At 58.1% G+C, this 18,321-nt stretch overlaps 2 protein-coding genes across 4 annotated transcripts; both read left to right on the top strand.

The window, feature by feature from the left end:
• The first annotated feature begins 320 nt into the window (after nucleotides 1-320).
• EXOC3L1 (exocyst complex component 3 like 1) lies at nucleotides 321-9,607 on the top strand. 3 transcript variants are annotated; one of them, XM_086758411.1, is made up of 14 exons: nucleotides 321-459; nucleotides 1,416-1,576; nucleotides 2,777-2,803; nucleotides 2,915-2,996; nucleotides 3,301-3,961; nucleotides 4,142-4,259; nucleotides 4,452-4,577; nucleotides 4,695-4,795; nucleotides 5,230-5,340; nucleotides 5,483-5,612; nucleotides 6,658-6,780; nucleotides 7,116-7,271; nucleotides 7,698-7,822; nucleotides 8,883-9,607. In XM_086758411.1, exons 1-14 carry the CDS (start codon nucleotides 408-410, stop codon nucleotides 9,067-9,069), a joined length of 2,160 nt encoding a protein of 719 aa, XP_086614537.1. In that variant the 5' UTR covers nucleotides 321-407; the 3' UTR covers nucleotides 9,070-9,607. The 3 variants fall into 3 exon arrangements, with proteins under 3 accessions (XP_086614537.1, XP_086614536.1, XP_086614538.1); XM_086758410.1 differs by having other exon boundaries at nucleotides 2,777-2,996; XM_086758412.1 differs by lacking the exons at nucleotides 2,777-2,803; nucleotides 2,915-2,996 and having other exon boundaries at nucleotides 3,474-3,961.
• A 780-nt stretch (nucleotides 9,608-10,387) lies between these two features.
• On the top strand, nucleotides 10,388-12,306 carry CTRL (chymotrypsin like). Its single transcript, XM_086758233.1, has 7 exons — nucleotides 10,388-10,569; nucleotides 10,724-10,827; nucleotides 10,950-11,029; nucleotides 11,286-11,367; nucleotides 11,471-11,651; nucleotides 11,820-11,953; nucleotides 12,145-12,306. The coding sequence occupies exons 1-7, from the start codon at nucleotides 10,518-10,520 to the stop codon at nucleotides 12,304-12,306; spliced, it is 795 nt and encodes a 264-aa protein (XP_086614359.1). The 5' UTR covers nucleotides 10,388-10,517.
• Nucleotides 12,307-18,321: the final 6,015 nt, after the last annotated feature.

Genomic DNA, 18,321 nt, shown 5'->3' with positions numbered 1-18,321 from the left:
AAGGGTCCGTCCGCGCTTCGGATCGGGCTGGTGCGGGTGAACCCGTCCCCGGGTGGGATCCCGCCACGGGTGCGGTGAAGGCGCTGCCCGGGGCTCTGCCAGGGGCACCGCGGGTTCCCCGCCCCCCGTCCCCCTCCCCGAGGAGGGGCTGCGAGCGGGGCAGCGTCCCCGTGAGGTGCCGGGAAGGACACCCGGAGTGTCATTTCCACTCGCGTGTCTCCGGCAGCCGCGACGCCTTCCCCTGCGTCCTGTGTCCCCCGCCCCGTCCCCCCCCCGGTCCCGACGCCCCGGGCAGGCGGGAGCACAACGAGGCCCTGAGGAGCGCGGCTGCTCCGGCTGAGGAAGCGGCTGCCGGTTTCCTCCGCGCAGCCCTGCCCAGGCCCCCGCCGCTCGCCCGGCCGCAGACCATGGGCACGTCTGCCGAGGGGCACCGCGCCCAGCGCCTGGCGAGCCCCAGAGGTAACGGGGATCCCGGGGAGCCGGCGGTGCCGGGGGGAGGGGGGAGGGATGCTACCGCTCTCTGCATGTTTTGGGGGCTCCCCGCCCTCTGCTTTACCCCCTCCCCCGGATCTTTTCCCGATGCCGGGGCCGGTGCTTTGTGCTCTTGAGGGGATGGAAGCCCGGCTCTGCTCCCTGACCTGCGCTGGGGGCAGCACCGCTCGCCGCACAGCTCGTCCTCAAAGCCGCTGGCCGCCGCCGAAGCCCCCCGCTCGCCCCCGCAGGCAGGACCCCGGCTCGGGACCGGGCGCCATCCCCGCGGGGCTGCGGGGAGCCCCAGGCTGGGAAGTTGCTGGAGATGGGGAGAAACGATGAAACCAGGCGCTGGGGATGCGGACTGGCATGTGATAACTGCGCTGGTTCTCAGCCCCCCGCTCTGGCCAGAAGGTTTTTGGTACGGCTTCGCATGCCAAGGGGGATGCTGTGCGACCCCCCCCCCCCCACCCCTCCGCCGGTTGTGTGGTGCCTTTGGGAGATAGGGAGCCTCTGGTCCTCACCTCAGCGCGGCTCTCCTTCATGTGAGAGCTGCTGTCTCTCCATCCCTGCTGCTGACTCACTGCCTCAGCCTCAGCCCTGCCCGAGGCTTCCCAGGTGCCATCAGCCTCCCCCCTCAGACCACCCAGCGCTGTGTTTGAGCGGGTGCACGCTCAGCCTGGGGGACAGCCCGAGCTGGCAGGCTGGGTGACAGCTCCTCGGGGCAGCCTTCTCGCTGCCACAGCCACTGTGACAGCCCTGGTCCACGGCGGTGGTGTCTCTGGGGGCCCCTCAGGGAAGGACCCACTTGTTGCCATGCTGTCCGGCTTCCCGCATCTTGGAAGTCCACTGGCAGCCAGCTTCCTGCCTCTGGCCTCAGGGGCCCTTCCTGCCTGGCCAGGAGAGGTTTCGTTGTGCTCGTTAACCCCTGGCTTCGTCCCCAGATGAGGAGTGGCCGGAAGCGGAGAAGGCTGAGAAGCTGGCAAGAGGAGCCGCTCTGAAATGGGCTTCAGGGGTGTTTTACCGCCCCGAGAAACTGGAGGGGCTCGGGCAGTACCGGAGTCGAGAGACACAGAGGAACAGCTCCATCCAGTCCCGGCTGAAGGTGGGTTTCTGCCACAGCCCACCCCATGGACGCCCGCAGCCTCCCCAAGCAGGGATCCCAACCACAGTCCCCTCTTTTGCGCTGAATCATCTTTTTTTTTTTCCCCACTTCTGGCAAAATCTTGTCCTTTGACTAGCACTTGGTGGGAGAAATGCAACTGTTTGGGGAAAAAGATCTGGTAAACTCCCTCACCACCCACTGCCCTACCCCTGGGCAGTGTCTGAAGTGTCAAAATGAGTCTCCTGTGTCTCCAGCCATCCTTCAGAATAAAACACCAAGGTTGTTCAACACATCCCATGTGTGGGAATTGGCGTTTCCCATCACTGTCCCATCCCAGCACCAAAGCCTCCCCTTCCCCACGGCTGGGAGGAGGCAAAGAGCTCCAACCTGCCCCTGCCTGCAGATCCTGCAGGAGAAACTCCTCTACAGACATCCGTAAGGGCTGTCCCTGGTCCCCGTGCACACCTACCTGCTCAGGGCAACCCTTTTTGCATAACCTGAGGAAAAATTAACCTCAGGATCCAATCAATCAGAGTACTCCAGCCTTCTCCTGATGATTTTGGAGATGGTTTCTCTTACCAAATGTGGGTGAATTGTCCAGGAGGCAACTTGTTTGAAGTCATGTAGCCTCAGAGAAAAAAAAGCTTGCTTCTGATGGTGCTGGGTAAAAGCGCTTCTTGGTGCTAGGAGTCAAATGGGCAGACAGGGCATGGAGACATGCCAGTGCCACTGCAGGGCTGTGACTCACTTTACCCAGAGGGAGGTGAAATGAGCCATTCCTGCTGCTGGAGCGGCTTTCTTGAAGCTGAGTGTGCTTGGGTCTGATGGGGTGGGGTCATCATGGAAAGTCTGGGAGATAAGATGACGTGATTTCTTCCCTGTGAGGGCGGTGAGGCACTGGCACAGGTCACCCAGAGGAGCTGTGGATGCCCCATCCCTGGAAGGGTTCAAGGCCAGGTTGGATGGGGCTTTGAGTAACTTGGTCTGGTGGAAGGTGTCTCTGCCCAGGGCAGGGCAGTGTTGAAACTGGATGATCTTTAAGGTCCCTTCCAACCCAAACCATTCTATGATTCATTTGGCACGATGGCAGAGGAAGACACGATGTTGTGGGGCTGGGAGGCTGCATGCAAGAGAGACCTGGCAAGGCTGGGGCAAATGGTGTGTGAGTCCTCCACTGCCCCTCTGTCTTCTGCTCCCCAGTCAACTGTCCAGTCCTACCTGGAGGGGGTAAGTGCAGGGCTGGAGCAGCTGCGGTCGGCGGCCCAGGAGGTGCAGAGCGTGTGCCAGGACCTGGGGGCTGCACGGTGGGCCCTGCTCGACAGTGCAGACCGCTTCCAGGGCTTCCAGCAGATGCGGGCGCTGATGGCGGAGCACGTGCAGCTGGCCTCGGTGGTCCAGGTGCTTCCCCAGCTCTTCTCGGGTAAGGCATTGGCCTGGTCCTCATGGATTTGGGCTGGAAGGCACTGGGGAGAACTCTAGTCCAGCACAGGGCTGGTGGCAAAGCTAGAGCAGGTCGCTCCGGCTTTGCCGACTGGATTTGGAAAGTCTCTGCGGATGGAGATGCCACTGCCTCCCCAGGGTGTGATCCAGCATCATGTTCCCAGATCCCCAGACCTCAGACCCTTCCTCTCACCATCTCCCTGCTAACCTGCACCCATGACCCCAGTGCCAACCCCCTTCACTCCCCGCACTCAGTCCTGGCATCTCTCCTCCCTCTCCCACAGTCCACGAGGTTTTTTCCCATACGCTGCAGCTCCTCCGTGGGCAGCACCTCCTGGAGGCCCACGCGGAGCTCATGATGATGGAGCATCTGCGGGACGACATCCTCTCCCAGCTGCACCTCCGCGGGCTCTCCAGTGCCCAGGCAACTGTGCTGTCCTACTTTGGTGGTCTGCAGGAGCTCAATGACAGCCTGGCCAAGCAGCTGTGGGACATCGTGGGCAGCAGCCTGCGGCTGGTGCGTGAGGATCCAGTTCTCTTCGTCACCGCTGTAAGGATTATCGAGCGGGAGGAGAAAATAGATGATATTCTGCTCCTGGAGGCCACCTTCCTGCCCCCTGGCCGCCCAAAGGGCTGGAGGCAGAAGTTTTACAACGTTCTCCAGGAGGCCATCACAGGAGCCCATTTTCATGCCGCCTGCATGGATGCTGAGGGGCCAGGGCTGGCCAGGCACCTGGCAGTGCTGCAGAAGGACATTGTGTCCGAGCTGCATGTGGTGAAGGACCTGATGGTCCAGTGCGTTCCGGCTCACTACAACATCCTCCACATCTGCACTGCCACCTACCACCAAGGCCTCGCCAGCCACCTCCAGGACATCCTCCGAGAGGACCTGGACAAACAGGCGCTCTTCCTCCTCCTTGAGTGGGCGCTTCGTGTGTACCACAGGTCAGCACCAATCCCAGCACCGATCAAGTAGGGGAGGTTGTGGAGAGCCAGGTTGTCCAACGGATGAGTTGGGAGAGCAGCTCCAGCTGCCGGGGCATATCCAGTGGGAGGGCAGAGGGAGAGGTAGGAACTGCTGGAAAACACAGATCTTCCCAGCCCTGTCCCATCTCTGCCCTCCAGCCCAGAGATGATGGGTCACCCTGACCTTCTCCCAGAAGTGGACATTTCTGCTCTGGGTCCCTTGATGTCCCCTGAGCTCCTGGATCAGACAGAGAGGAAATACGTGGTGAAAGTCAAGGTGAGTGAGTGGGACAGCACACGTGCAATGGGTACAGGCACCCAGCAACCACCACTGAGCCACTGTCTGCTCTGACAGCAGCAGGAGACCTGTGGGATGAGGCCCGGGACTCGCTGCTGTGCTATGTGCTGGGTCTTAGGAGACTCGGTTGCCGACTTCTTGGGGTGACCATAGTGGGCATCCATCCCACAGGCTAGCGTACTTGAGTGGATGCAGAGGACCCTGGAGGTGGAGTTCAAGGAGTGGTTCAGGGAAGAAGAACCTGAGACAGACCACCAAGGCTTCTTCCAGTCAGCCCTGCCTGTCATTGTCATGCAGGTAGGTCCCCAGCACCATGGGTGCAGCTGGGGCACGGCCATGCTGAGAGCCCCCAAAAATGGGGCTGTGGCCTGTAGCTTCCTGCTAACTGACCTTCACTCTCCTCTCCCTGTGCAGATGCTGAATGAGAATATCCAGGTAGCCTCCTTGATCACTGACTCTCTGCAGCAGAAGGTCTACAACATGGCCTTGGAGGAGCTCGAGGCATTTCTGGGCCGGTGAGTGGAGCCCCTCGCACCCCTGCCCATCCTCACAGACCCTGGGTCCCATGGCTGAGCACCACAGGCTGGTGGTGGAGATCTGCCATGGGGCACCCAGCGCTTGTCCAGGTCACAGAAGGCTCAGCAGCTTGTCTACCCATGGGACTACTGTCTCAGCCCTTGGGGCCGTCACCTCCCAGGGCTTGCTGCCCCAAGTGCTCCTCCGGTAGTGCTGAGCCCTGCTCGCCCGAGAGGACCAGAATGGGTCCCACTGTCCCACCCTACCCAACAACCTGTCCCTCTTCTCCCTGGTGGCAGGAGCTGGAAAGAGCTGAGTGAGCTGGGAGGGTTGTGGGAGGCCCATGTGCCCCTCGGAGCATCGCAGCTCCAGGTCCTTGTGGCGAGACGTCCAGGGCTCTGCCCGCCCATCGCGGCTGCCCTCTGTGTTGCAGTCTGCGGGAAGCCCTCGTGCAGTGCGGGAAGGAGCACCAGAAGGACCGCACCACACCCAAGTACTACGTCTCCTATCTGCTGGCCATGCTCAACAACAACCTGACTCTCGGGTAACGTGCACCAGGACCTTGTAGCTCTTGAAGCAACCTCACTACCCACAAGGAAGCCACATCCTCCCCATCCCCCTGGGGACCAGTGGCCCCACCGTGCTTCCCAGGCTACCTGTCCCCTCCCTTCTGCTCTCTCTCCTAGCTCCTCTGTCGCCTCCCTGCACCCCAACACTGCCCACAGAGAAGTCCCCGCATCCCTCCGTGCTGCTCTAGACAGGATGCAGAAGAAAGCCTGCCAGCTGCTGCTGGAGGAGCTGCTCCTGGACCTGCAGGTACGTTTGTCCACAGCCCCCGAGGCTGGCAGGGCTGCGACAAACCCGGCCTCAGCAAGAACAACCCTGCTGCTACACCCCTGGGCGCAGGTTTATTCCCGCCCAGGATCCCCACCCCGTACCCCGCTATCGTCCCGCAGACATCTCTGCCAGCCTGGCTCCCAGACCTTGATAAACCTCCTGCAGCTCAGGCGACGTCTGTCACAGCCAGCACCACCCTGTATCGCTGGGGCAGATGGCTTGTGGCCCCCCAAACCACTAACCGACAGAGACCGGGAGCCACGGCCCCCCCGGGCTGCCTCGCGCTCCTTTTTGTGGCTGTTTCGTGGCAGAAAACCAACCGGAGAGAGGCAGTGTCCGTGCGGAGGATGCAAGGCCATGTGCAACTGCCCCAGTCATTTCCTGCCAGCGTAGTCAAATTTAGCTTTCCTGGAGTCCAAAAATCTGGAATAATTAACGGCGTTGCTATTTCAGGCTGGAATGCCACGAAAACAAAAGAGCAGCTACAGGGTGAAATGCTCGCAAGCGGCTTGGAGGCTGCCACGGCCCCGGCAGACACACAGAGGGAACGTCTGCCTGCAGGCAGGAACGTGGGCAAGGGCAGCAGAGGAGGAGGAGGCCAAAGCCCTTGGCCAAAAACATGTTCTGTCTACACAAGGGGAGTGGAGAGGAGTGGAAATTAAAAAGAAAATCACAGCAGGACAGGCCAGAAGCAGGGGGGGAGCTGGGGAGCAGTTTGCTGCCCAGACCTCAGGTGCTCGCCGCGATGGGGCACCATCACCCAGATGAAGCCACAGAATGTGGGTCTCCGGGTGCCAGGGAGGGTATTTCCCCAGTGTATTTCCCTAAACCCTAATCTAGGCCACTCTTCTATTTTTTATGTTGAGTTTTGTCTGGCAGGGAGGGCCTGGGGGTTTTGCAAGGCAAAGAGCACACACTGCCAGGCAGTGGGCGGGCAGCGGCCGTGGGATGTCGTTCCACCCTGCAGCTGCTGCGAGAGCGATGCGACGCAGGGCACCGTACGCTGCTCCTCCACTTCTTTCAGCCCCTCTGCCTGCAGCTGCCTTCCCGCAAGTGGCTCTCTGGGTCCCAGCTCGTCAGCAGCATGTGCGAAGTGATCGACAAGTACGCAAAGGACTTCTCCCACGTCAGGAAACCCGTCTTCACGGTACGGTTGCTGTGAGGTGTCCTTCGAATGGCTGCTTATCTGTAGGGCAAGGAGGCTGGGCAGTTGGGTGCCATGCTGGTGTGCAGGATGCAGGGGATGCAGTCGCTGTTGGCTTTGCCGGAGAGCCCGTATCCTCCAGAGCAGCCCAGAAGGCACCGCCACGCAGAGATGTTCAGGGTTTCCCCCAAATTCAGCTACTTTCTCTGCGCCCTTTGGCCAGGGGGCTTCCTAGCAGGTTGTCCCCATGGCTTGGTGTTGTATCCAGCCCCTTTCCCTGGGCAGTTGGGGTCCGACAGCCGGGCGATGCCCAGCGCTAACAGCTCTCCCCTGCCCAGCTCCTGCTGATGGAGAGCGAGCTCCTGGTGACGAGCCAGTACCTGCGGGCACTCATGCAGAAGAAGATGGTGTGCAAGAGCGAGGAGGAGCGGGGCCAGCTTTGCGACCGCCTGCTGCAGGACGCCACGCAGCTCCGGGAGCTCTTCTCTGGCCTGGTGAGAGGTGCCGGGGTGCGGTGGGGAGCCAGGGCTGGCCGCAGGAGGGGAGCATCGCACAGCGAGGTTGGTGCAAGGAGCTCATCGCTCACCTTCATCACCCTCCTGCTCCCCTCCAGCCCCCAGCAGATGGGGTGGGTACGTCAGCCCACGAAGAAGACGTGGCTGTTACACTGGGTCAGTTGTGAGGCCGAGATGGGAGGAACTGGCTGGATTAGGGACCTGTGGGACCATCCACCCTGCCCAGCACAGGTCGGTGAGGCTGCATAACCTCATCTCGCCTTGGGGCAAGCCAGCCCTGATCGGTGGAACATGCTGAGTGGGGAGACACCAGCTGCAAGGGTGGGCACTGAGGATGGGGCTGCAGCTCGCTAGCCACCGTGGTGGCCTCCTCCCGGTCTCACACATGGCCGCTTTCCCTCCCAGGGTCTGGACCGGAGTCAGCAGAGCCTGGAGGCCGTCTTTGCCCTGCGGGAGCTGATCTGCCTCAAAGACCCGGCACTGCTCAGCCTGGAGGTGCTGGGCTTCATCACCAAGTACCCCGACGTCAGGTAAGAAGCCCAGCTCAGTTCTCCCATGAGTCAGGGCAGGCAGGCTTGGGCTGGACCCTGTAAAGTTACACTGCAGAGCAAGCCAACCGCAAGCCAACCGCATCCTGGGCTGCATCAAGAGAAGCGTGGCCAGCAGGTCGAGGGAGGTGATTCTCCCCCTCTGCTCTGCCCTGGTGAGGCCCCACCTGGAGTACTGTGTCCAGTTCTGGAGCCCCCAGCACAAGAAGGACATGGACCAGTTGGAGAAGGTCCAGAGGAGGGCCACGAAGATGATCAAAGGGCTGGAGCACCTCTCCTATGAGGACAGGCTGAGAGAGTTGGGGCTGTTCAGCCTGCAGAAGAGGAGGCTCCAGGGAGACCTGATAGCGGTCTTCCAGTACCTCAAGGGGGCCTACAAGAAAGATGGGGAAAGGCTGTTTAGTAGGGCCTGTTGCGATAGGATGAGAGGTAATGGTTTTAAAATAGAGGGGGGTAGATTTAGATTAGAAATTAGGAAAAAATTTTTTACGATGCGAGTTATAGAACACTGGAACAGGTTGCCCAGAAAGGTGGTGGAGGCCCCGTCTCTGGAAACGTTCAAGGCCAGGCTGGATGAGGCTCTGAGCAACCTGATCTAGTCAGGGATGTCCCTGCTCCTTGCAGGGGGGTTGGACTAGATGACCTTTGAAGGTCCCTTCCAACCCTAACCATTCTATGATTCTATAAGCAGAAACCTGGGCTTTTTCCCCCTCATCCCTGAGGTTTCCTTTTCCTGTGCTCTGGATTTGAGGGGTTTTTACAAATTCCCAAGGGCAAAGATTTAAAGGAATGTGGCATCCGCACATCTGTATTTGGCAGCCAAAGTATGAGAAATCACAAAGCACCAAATTGGAAATGCCAAATTCACAAGGTTTGTGGGGTTATTTTCAAGCAAATTTTAAAGTTTGTCCGGTGCAAAGTACCAGCTCTCCCCTGGCCTCAGCTCAGCTTCCCTGGATCGTGGGAGGTTTGTGGGACACAAGCACCGTGGAGGATGCCATGGGCCAGCGGCGCCCGGACTCACCTCTGTCTCTCTGCGCAGCGACGAGCACGTCTCCACCTTGCTGGATCTCCGGGGCGACGTCTCCAAGGAGGTGCGGCACATGGTGCTGGAAATGATGGCGCAGCACCCCCAGGTCCTGCCTGAGAGCTACCGGCCCATCTTCAGCACCATCCTCATCCCCGCGCCAGAGCTGCCCTTCTGCCTTCGCAAGGGCAAGTGTGCCTGACGCCGCGCCCCCACGGCCGGCTCCCCGCGGCCCCACGGACGCACGGACCACACGGGACATCTCTGAGGCTGCGTGTGGGGTGCGTGGAGATGGCACATGGCATTCCCAATGCGCAGCGCTGTGCTGGGGACAGGCTGGATACTGGCCATCCTCCTCTGGTCTTGCCTCGCTGAACAAACTGTCCCCCTGCGAGCACCAGCCCCAGGCCTGGGTGAGGAGAAAATCACCCCAAAGCTGTTTTGCTGCCCTGCTAGCAGCCAGCGCTGCTCAGGTCTGGCCCGTTGCCTGCGGCAGAAAGAGGAGCCACCGAGCAAAAGGCAGGCACCTGCAGCTGGGGTAAGGCTACGTCTCCATGGGGATGCAGAGATATTTGGGTTTCCCCGAGTCTCCAGACGGCCCTGTGAGCCAGCGTGTCCTGGCCACAGAGCCCATTACCACCTCCACGCTCTGCCACGCTTCCTGCCTTGGGGCACGCCTGATCCTGCTGTCCTCACGTGGCACCGCTGCCAAAAATAAAGGCCTGAGCTCTGCAATTGTGCACCAGTATCCAAGTTCTACTCCCCAGCATGTCAGCACAGGGATCAGGGCACGCGGGTGGCACGGAGAGGGGAAATCCATCCCCCTGATCAGCATCACCCCAGGGATGGCTCCCTGCACCTAGTGCCACCCAGGGACACGGGGGACGATGGAGGTGCTACATCCCCTCCCTGCATGTCCAGGATGGTGACGAGGGGGATTTGAGGGGGACTACACTGTTCCTGCAGCCCTGGGGTGAGGGGTCAGGCAGCTGCAGTTGGGGGGCACGCTCAGCCTCAGCTCAGGGAGGTGGCTGCTGTCCTCCCTGGGGCTCGCAGCGTGCTCACCCTGCTCTCCATGCTGACCACAGCTCCCGCCCGCCTGGGAAGGCGCCCGCCCTCTCCAGCTGCCCGAGCTGGCGCTGGGACACACTCACCTGCACCCGGGCCACGGTTCAAAGGGTGGCCCTGGGCCCTGGGAATGGCCAGCTGGGACCAGCGCTGCCCCAGGCCAGGGCTTCACAGCCATGTGGGAAAACAACCAACAGAAACAGGCTGGGGAACAGGGTGTCCTCTCACACCACAGGCACCAGGGCACATCTAGCCCCACTGCAACCCCAGCTGTGTGCCCACAAACAGCCCCCTATGCCCCTCATCGTAGCCCTGTGGTGCTCTCCCCCTTCTGCAGCTCTACAGGCTACACTGAGAACGGACACAGCTCATTACAGCGATAGCCCAAGCACCTCAGGGTGCCTTTCAGCAGCCTGTTCCCACGTCCCTGCTTGCACGGGGCAAGGTAGGTGCCAGGTTTGGCCCAGCACCACTGCCTGCAGCTGGCAGAAGGCAGCAGGGGGACCTTGCCCTGCCTGGCTACGAGCCACGCGGCTGCTATAAAGCTCATGGCCCCGGGGGCACAGCCCTCGTCCTGCCAGGATGGCATTTCTGTGGGCGATCGCTTGCCTGGCCCTTGCCAGCACCACCTCAGGTAAGCGCTGCTTACAAGCGCGGGGAGGTCCTCGGGGTGCAGCAGGACTGGGGCGGCACGGGGATGGTGACACAGAGCCACCGGCACAGGCAGCCCCTGGGTGCGAGCCCTGAGTTTTTGGGGTCACCTTTGTGCCCCTCTGCCTCTCCCGCAGGCTGTGGGGTGCCCGCCATCAGCCCCTCGGTGCATTACAGCGAGAGGATCATCAACGGGCAGAACGCAGTGCCCGGCTCGTGGCCCTGGCAGGTGTCCCTGCAGGTACGGCCGCGCCAGTGCCCGTGGCAGCACGGCGAGCAGGGTGCTGGGGCTGGGACCCATGACACCCTCTGCCTGGCCCCAGCTTCAGGAGCCCCAGCTCTTCCTCCCTCTTTCCTCCCCAGACCCGCTCGGGATCCCACTTCTGCGGCGGCTCCTTGATCAATGAGAACTGGGTCGTCACAGCTGCCCACTGCGAATTCAAGTGAGGAGCAACGCCCAGCCAGCCCCTGCCAGCGTCACCCAGCAGGGCCAGGGGCTCGGGGCGCGCTGGGCATCGCCGAGCAGCCCTTGGGACAGCCCCAAAGGCCAGCACCCGCAGAACCGAGCCGCCTGGGGCTCCCTCCCCAGCTGTCCCCATGGTGGCTCCCCTCAGGGACAGGGTGCCCCACGCCCCCGGTGCTGCTCCCACCTCGGGTGCTGGCTGCCACGCAGTCCCCTGACTCCCCCACCTCTTGCAGCCCGTACTCCCATGTTGTCGTCCTCGGGGAATCTGACCGTGGCTCCACCACAGCGTACGGTCAAGTGAAGACTGTGTCCAGGGTGAGGTGGCTGACGCGGACACAAGTCCTGGGACGGGGCTGTGGCTCTGCGCCACGGCTGCTCCCGGAGGGCAGGGATGAAGCACCCCGATATTTTTCGGCAGGCCATCACCAACCCCAACTGGGACCCCTACAACCTCAACAATGACATCACCCTGCTGAAGCTCTCCTCACCTGCCCAGCTGGGACCTCGCGTGTCCCCCGTCTGCCTGGCGCCGGCCAACCTGGCGCTGCCCGCCAACCTCCAGTGCGTCACCACGGGCTGGGGACGCACCAGCACCATCTGTACGTACACTGCAGCCCCGGGGACGGCTGCGCACTCCCACCGTCCTTCCTGGGGGCTCTGCAGGGTCCAGGGGTGGCCAGGGGGCACTTTGCAGTGCCCATGCGCTCCCAAAGGCACCCAGAGACCCGCTGACAGCGGGGCGATTTGACGGCTCTTTTTTCCCCCAGCCCAAGCGTTGCCGGTGCACCTGCAGCAGGTAACCCTGCCCCTGATCTCCACCAGCCAGTGCAGGCAGTACTGGGGCAACCGGATCACCAGCTCCATGCTCTGTGCCGGCGGGGTCGGCGCCTCCTCCTGCCAGGTAAGGAGCGAGGTCCTGCTGCACCGCAGGGAGGGTGGAGGAGGAGGAGGACACCTGGGGTCTTACATAGGTGGAGCCCAACATTTAAGCTACAGCACCTGGCCACGTCCAAGGGAGCAGGCGGCCGGGGTGGCAGGGACCAGTTTAGAGCAGGTGCTGGGACCACTGAGCAGGAGGTGTCTTCTCTGCAGGGTGACTCTGGCGGACCTCTGGTGTACCAGAACGGGAATGTCTGGACCTTGATCGGCATCGTCTCCTGGGGAAACAGCAACTGCAATGTCCGCACGCCGGCCATCTACACCCGCGTAAGCCAGTTCCGAAACTGGATCGACAAAGTTGTTGCTCAGGGCTAGAGCCGGCGCTGGAGGGATCCCTTCGCCGGGCAGTGCTCCCGGAACGGCGAGCTCGGCAGAGCCAGCAAGGGGCTGCGCTGAAGCAAGGCACCCGCTGCGTAATAAAGTGTCAGCATTTGCTTTTGCCAAGTGCTGCCTCCGACTCCTTTCCTCTCGAGATGCCGACCAGGGTGGAAGGTGCACGGGGGAAGCCTGGAGCACACCGTGGTTGGGTGTCCCTCTCTCAAACCCCAGCACCTCCCAGAGCTAGAGCTCAGGGCCCAGCTGGGACCCGCTGGGGAGGTGCACAGCCGGGACACGATGTGAGGGCAGAGGGGGAGCAGGGCTGGCTGCGGCTCAAGGGCTGCTCAGGGGCACACGGATCTACAGCCTGGCAGCAGCCCAGAGACCACCGCAGCGCGAAGGGTGGGTGACGTTACCTGTAATGGCCTTGCCGCCAGCCCGAGCACGAGGTCTCCAGCACCAGCTGGTCCCACCAGCATCAGCTCCTCCAGGAAAGGGACTGTGGAGCTCAGCAGGCTCAGCATGAGCAAGCGCTGCTTGGTGTGGAGGGTGGGTGCTGGTGGGTGTGCAGGATCTTAAAAGACCCCTGGCTGCAATTTAAAGCCATAACTTCTGTAACAGCCTGGGAACACAGAGCGGAAAGGGAGAAATGCCCACGGCAGCTCCAGCTCTTCAGGAGGTGGAAGGGGGCAGCCAGAGAACAGCACGCTGCTTCACAGGCGCAGACCTGCCAGGTAATGGAGCAGGAAACTGAAGGCCATCCCAAAGGAAAATCTGAAGCTGAAACCAAAACTCAAGGCTAGGCAACAGGTTTTCAGAAGAAAGCAGTGCTTTCACCCAGATAGGTTCTTGAGACAATGACAGGTGCAAAACAGAGCAAGCCTTGTGTTCAGGCACGGTCAGTGAATTAAAACCTGGTTCCTGGCAGCTCCAAACAGAGCTGGACGCAAGGACAGCATGGAGAGGAGCAGGATCGGACAGTCCCAACATGAGGCCTGGGGGTTTTTTTTCCATTCACCAGTGATGTGAACGTGATATAAAACCTTTGCTTCGTGAATCGCAGCCCCAGAAATGCTGTAATCGGTTCTGTAGCAAGCAGCCACAGAGAAAGTGCAATGCTATAGACATCCCCACGGGAAGGCTCATGGATCAGGAATGGAGGGTAAAGACCTGGCCCATATGCTTAGGTTTAAAAAAAAAAATTGCTCAAATACAGCCCAGGACTCGTAAGTTTTAGCTTGGCTGGATAAAATTTAGCGTAATTTAGTCATCTGCTCTGCGGGGAGCAAGAGCAACTGGAGTGAACTTACAGCAGGGAACTGGGGCTTGCAGAGAAACCCGCGAAGCTGCCAGCTGGGACTCCTTTGCCTTGGAAAGCCTCGCCTGGGACGCGGGGAAGAAGGGCACAAGGGCTGAGCTCCTTGCAAGTCTCCCCTAAGGCTGGTGGCAGCAGCTGCACTGGGTACACACCGGCCCCATCGGCCTGCCACGACATTTAGAGCGTGCTTTCACTCCACGGTACCCGAAATAAAACCCACCACATGGAAGCAGCACACTCTGTTTTGGCTTTACTTAGCTCCTCAGCGACCTTAAAGAGCACTGCATGTCAGAGACATGGGCATGGGCCGTAAGGGCAGAGGAAACTGGTGGCCACACAGAGCTTCAAACAGAAATCAATGAACTGCAGCACTATGGGCCATTTGCTCTGTGTGTATTCAGGTTACCGTCACCCCTACCTCTGCTGGGACGGGGTCCCGTGCCCCTGAAAAATCACCTCCCTTCCAGCAGGACTTGGTTCAAAAGGGCCGTGCATTTTTCACTCGGTATTACAGCTTTTCCTGCTGGTCCATAAAAGCTGCTCAGAGTGAAACCGGAGAGGTGATGAGTTGCTGTGGGCAAACCAGGTTATTTCTCTGGCCCCATTTGGCACCTTGCGGCCAAGGAAAAGTGAAGAAAATGTCCCGAAGTGCCTGTACAGCCTCCAAACCGTGCCGTCCAGCAAGAGGCTGAGAGCCCAGCTCACCGGGAGCATCCCCGCAGACATCCCAGCCCTGCGGGAGGGCTCCCTCCGGCAGCTCCCAACCCGGCAGCTGTATTAAAGAAACCAGCAAGTTCTTTTATGGGCACTTGGGTACCTTCTTGCTGTTTACTGGCCGTCACCCACAGCCCGGAAAGCGGCGCCTTTCAGCACTCAGCCCACGCACCACCCCTGAGCCAGACGTAACGACAGCAGAGCAGTGGGGTACACAGAGTACATTTACATGTTTAGCGGACGGAGTACACGAAATAAATAATTCTGTACACTCTAATCGTAACATTACAGACTAATTACAATGGTTCAGACCTCATCCTACAAGACAGAACTCAAAAGGCAAGTCACAGGACTGGATGCTTCTCAAAGCCCCGTTCGGAGACCAATGGGACGCAACCGGGGTCACTTCCAAACTGTTCCAACCCAGCAGCGGAAATTTGATGACCAAAAATAACAGCAAGCGCCAGAAGACCTCCGGTCCCGAGAGCTTCCCGGGAGGTGTCTTTCCGTAACGAAAGGCAACAGGAAAACTCACAGCATCTGGGCGTCCAGGCAGGAGCTGCTGGTTCCTAACACACCTCACTGGTGCTGCAGATCTCTTCCTCTTCCACGTTCAGCAGACAAACACAGTGCAATGGTATCCGCAACGCCCGTCACACACGCGCGAGGGATCTACAGTATCACCCGCAGCAGGGCACAGCAGGAGAGGGAAAAAGTGTCATCAGGCAGGCAGCAGCCCGCTGGCTCCTGTGCACCCTTCACCACAGGGACACCGGGGTGGAAGGTACCAAGCTCCCTGATACTGTTGCTACTGCATATCCCGGCAGCTTCACTTTTTTTTTTTTTTTTGCAAATATACTGCTCAGTAAGGCACAGCTGACATCTAGGCACCTGCCTCCAGAGCACCCGAGAGCTGCGTTCTTAATCCAGGCCGAAAGAGACTGAGTGGTCAGAAAAAGCACCAAAACCTCCCGCGAGTGGTGTAGGCAACTTGGGGCTGGGTTTCAGGCACCGAGTGGTACAGGCACTTTGTGATATTTTTCTAGGATGAAGCTGAGCTGGTGACAGGCCGGGACACAATCACCCTCCCTGCAAATCCCACGGCTCACACTGCTGCCAGAGAACAGTTTGTGACTCCTCCACAGGGTGTGATCCCCCCAAAAAAGCCAATCTCTGTGCTGCTTTGCATCATTCAGAAAACTAAATTAAGTCAAACAACTGAGATTTTAATTTACCCCAACTCAAACTCTCCGAATCTTTAGTATCATCACATAAACTAGCAATATGGCTTCACAGAGTCTAACAAGAAGCCTGTAACAGCCACGCAGTCGTTGACCTATGTTGTACAAAATCATCATGAGCTGAGCCTGCACTGCAGGGTCCTCAAAGGGCGCCTTCTCCCACCTGCAAGGCACCATTCAGATGCTTTTACCTTGCTCCGGGACTCGCCACAGGTCCTGCAGAGCCAAATCCAGATTTGCTGCCCAGTACCTGAGTTAACCACAACTCTTATTCCAATTTGGGCATTACATAAAAGTTGACTACATTGGTACTTCAGCCAAACACCCAGTAGAAAACAGCATTGAGAAATGGAGCAGGGTATAAGAAAGAATGTAAATTACCAGAGCAGAAAATATCAGCCCTAAAAGAAGAAATTCCAAAGAAGTTCAGGGTTTGAGGGTTTATCGTTTCCAAACCAAACACGTAACGCAGGCGCTATGCTGCAGCTGATTTTCACATCACTGCTGCAGCCAGGAGGTCAGAGCCCTTTTGTCTGGGCTCACCCTCATCCAAGGCTATAAAGCTGTCCCTCATGCACGGCTGTACGTTTCCAAGAACGACCCAGCCCAGGAACTGGCAGGAGCATCTGGATGCTATCACAATCTCAGCGTTAAATAGAACAGACATCTTCTGGATTGAAGGAAGAGGGGTTTCTACCGCCACCAGCTTGACAGGTTAGTTTTTTAGAAGCCTGAGAAGGGTAAGAAGTAAATCAAATATGGAGAAGTAATTGCTGTTTTAGCAAAATGGATAGAAAAATACATTACGTACTGAAAAATCTGGATGCAAAGCTTAAGAAGTTTGTAGACCACCTAACGTTATTTCTGGAAGACTTTTTCACATTCATTTCCAACAGCCCTTCAAAAAAACAATTAAGGCATCACCAGGCCACATTCTTTGAAGCCGTAATTCTCTCCCCTAAGAGAGCAGCCAATTCCCTCTACTCCTTAAAACTGCTATTCCCTGAAACACAATACGCTGGGAAGCAACACCCTGAGCTGCTCCATTGTGTCTCATGACGGGGGCAAAGTCCCACATCTACTGGTCCCAGCCTCAGCATCTTTAGAGGGCCGTACTTTGACAAGGACACGCTACGATTTGCCACTAGATGTCATTCCAGCTTCATTTTCATGGCATGAACAAAAGTACGGAAAACAAAAGCGCTCTGAGCCTAACACAAAGACTGCAACTCAGCAATGGTCTGGAACGTGCATTTGTGACCTGCATTCTCCTGGCTAATTCAGCAGCAGTGGAAGTGCACTTCACCAAAAAAGCCCTGTGAGCCAAATTAAGGACCACCATTAAGAGCCAAAGAAGGAGATTTAAAAATTAAACAGAAAAGCAGAAAAAAAAACATTTGTGAGAGATTTTACCTTCTAAAATGCACAAACTCCTGAAAAGTGTAAACTCCTGAGACTTAAGAAACTGAGCACTGAGATGCTCCCGTGGAATAGATATGAAGACAGATGATTGAGAGAATTCACAGTGAAGAGCTTCTCAGAGGATAATTTGAAGGCACCTGAACTAACGGCTCAAAATCACAACACTTTGCCTGTCCCTCCCCCACCAGACCCAGCTGAAAATGTGCCACAACTGCAAGGATAAGAGCACCTGGGGAATTGTTCTTAAGCTGGACCTTGCAGCGTAGCGTTTGGACCATCACAGTTTTCCACACGGAGTGAAAACAGAAAGATCACCGAGGAGTCCAAGGGACACTTGGACAGAGCTCTGGCAGTCTCCCCTCTGCCCACACATCTTGTCCGGGTTGAAGAGTTTCTACAAATACTGAATTGAGAAAAAGAAGAGGGATTGAGCCAAGAGTGTTATAATCAAACGATGGAAGGAAAGCCCATAAAGATTCTCTCCATGTTTACATGGATTTTTCCATGCAAACAAGAAAAAAATGCATTTGTAAAGAGGATTTAAGTTCTTTCTCTAGAAAAGCCAAGCCCCCTCAAGGGACAGATTTGGTCCTCTCTGGTGCAATTCTCTAGTAGCAGGATGCCCAAGGACCACAAACGTCTCCATACCCCAAAGAAGCAGGTTGCGGCTCTCCGGTAATGCTCACGTGTGCGAAGGATCCTCCCTTCTGCCAATTCACCTCCTTGGTCACAGTGCATTGCTGCAGAAAACCGACCGTGCCAGAAACCTATACAGCAACATCCCGCTTCCCAGAACGTATTACACCCCAAACTCACCACAAATGACATCGCTCTGAACTTTTTCTAGTGAAAATCCAATTGCTGAAAAGAGCAACAAAGCAAAAATTGTCACAGATGAGACAACTCTTGTTCTGCTTTGTGAAGGCGAAGAAACAAGCTTGGTCAGGCCAGAGCTCAACATCCTGACCTCCTCTCCACCTTCATTGATCCCTGACAAGGGAAAGCATGAAGGAACAGCACGGGGAGACATCTGCACAAGATCTGTGCATTTTGATGGTCTAGTGGTTAAAAGTAAAGGTCTCAGGTTCATCAGCTTGAATTCAGGTTCACCAGGTCTTGGCTCAATTCACCAGTTCGACCTCCTCCCATCAACAAAACACCTATTTTAAAGGATAAACACGCAAGATAATCTGGGGAGGGCCATGAATGCACCAAGGAGGGAAGAGATCACAGTGCCTGGGTGTGATGCTTCGAACATGCAGAAGACTCTTAGGAGCGACAGCTCAAAACCAGAAGCCCTGTGAGAGGAAGATCCTC

The sequence above is a fragment of the Chlamydotis macqueenii genome, chromosome 13, assembly GCF_036417535.1.
Source record: "Chlamydotis macqueenii isolate bChlMac1 chromosome 13, bChlMac1.mat, whole genome shotgun sequence".
NCBI classification, from domain to species: Eukaryota; Metazoa; Chordata; class Aves; order Otidiformes; family Otididae; genus Chlamydotis; species Chlamydotis macqueenii.
Note: the sequence above shows the minus strand (reverse complement) of the source record. Positions and strands in the feature narration are given on the sequence as shown.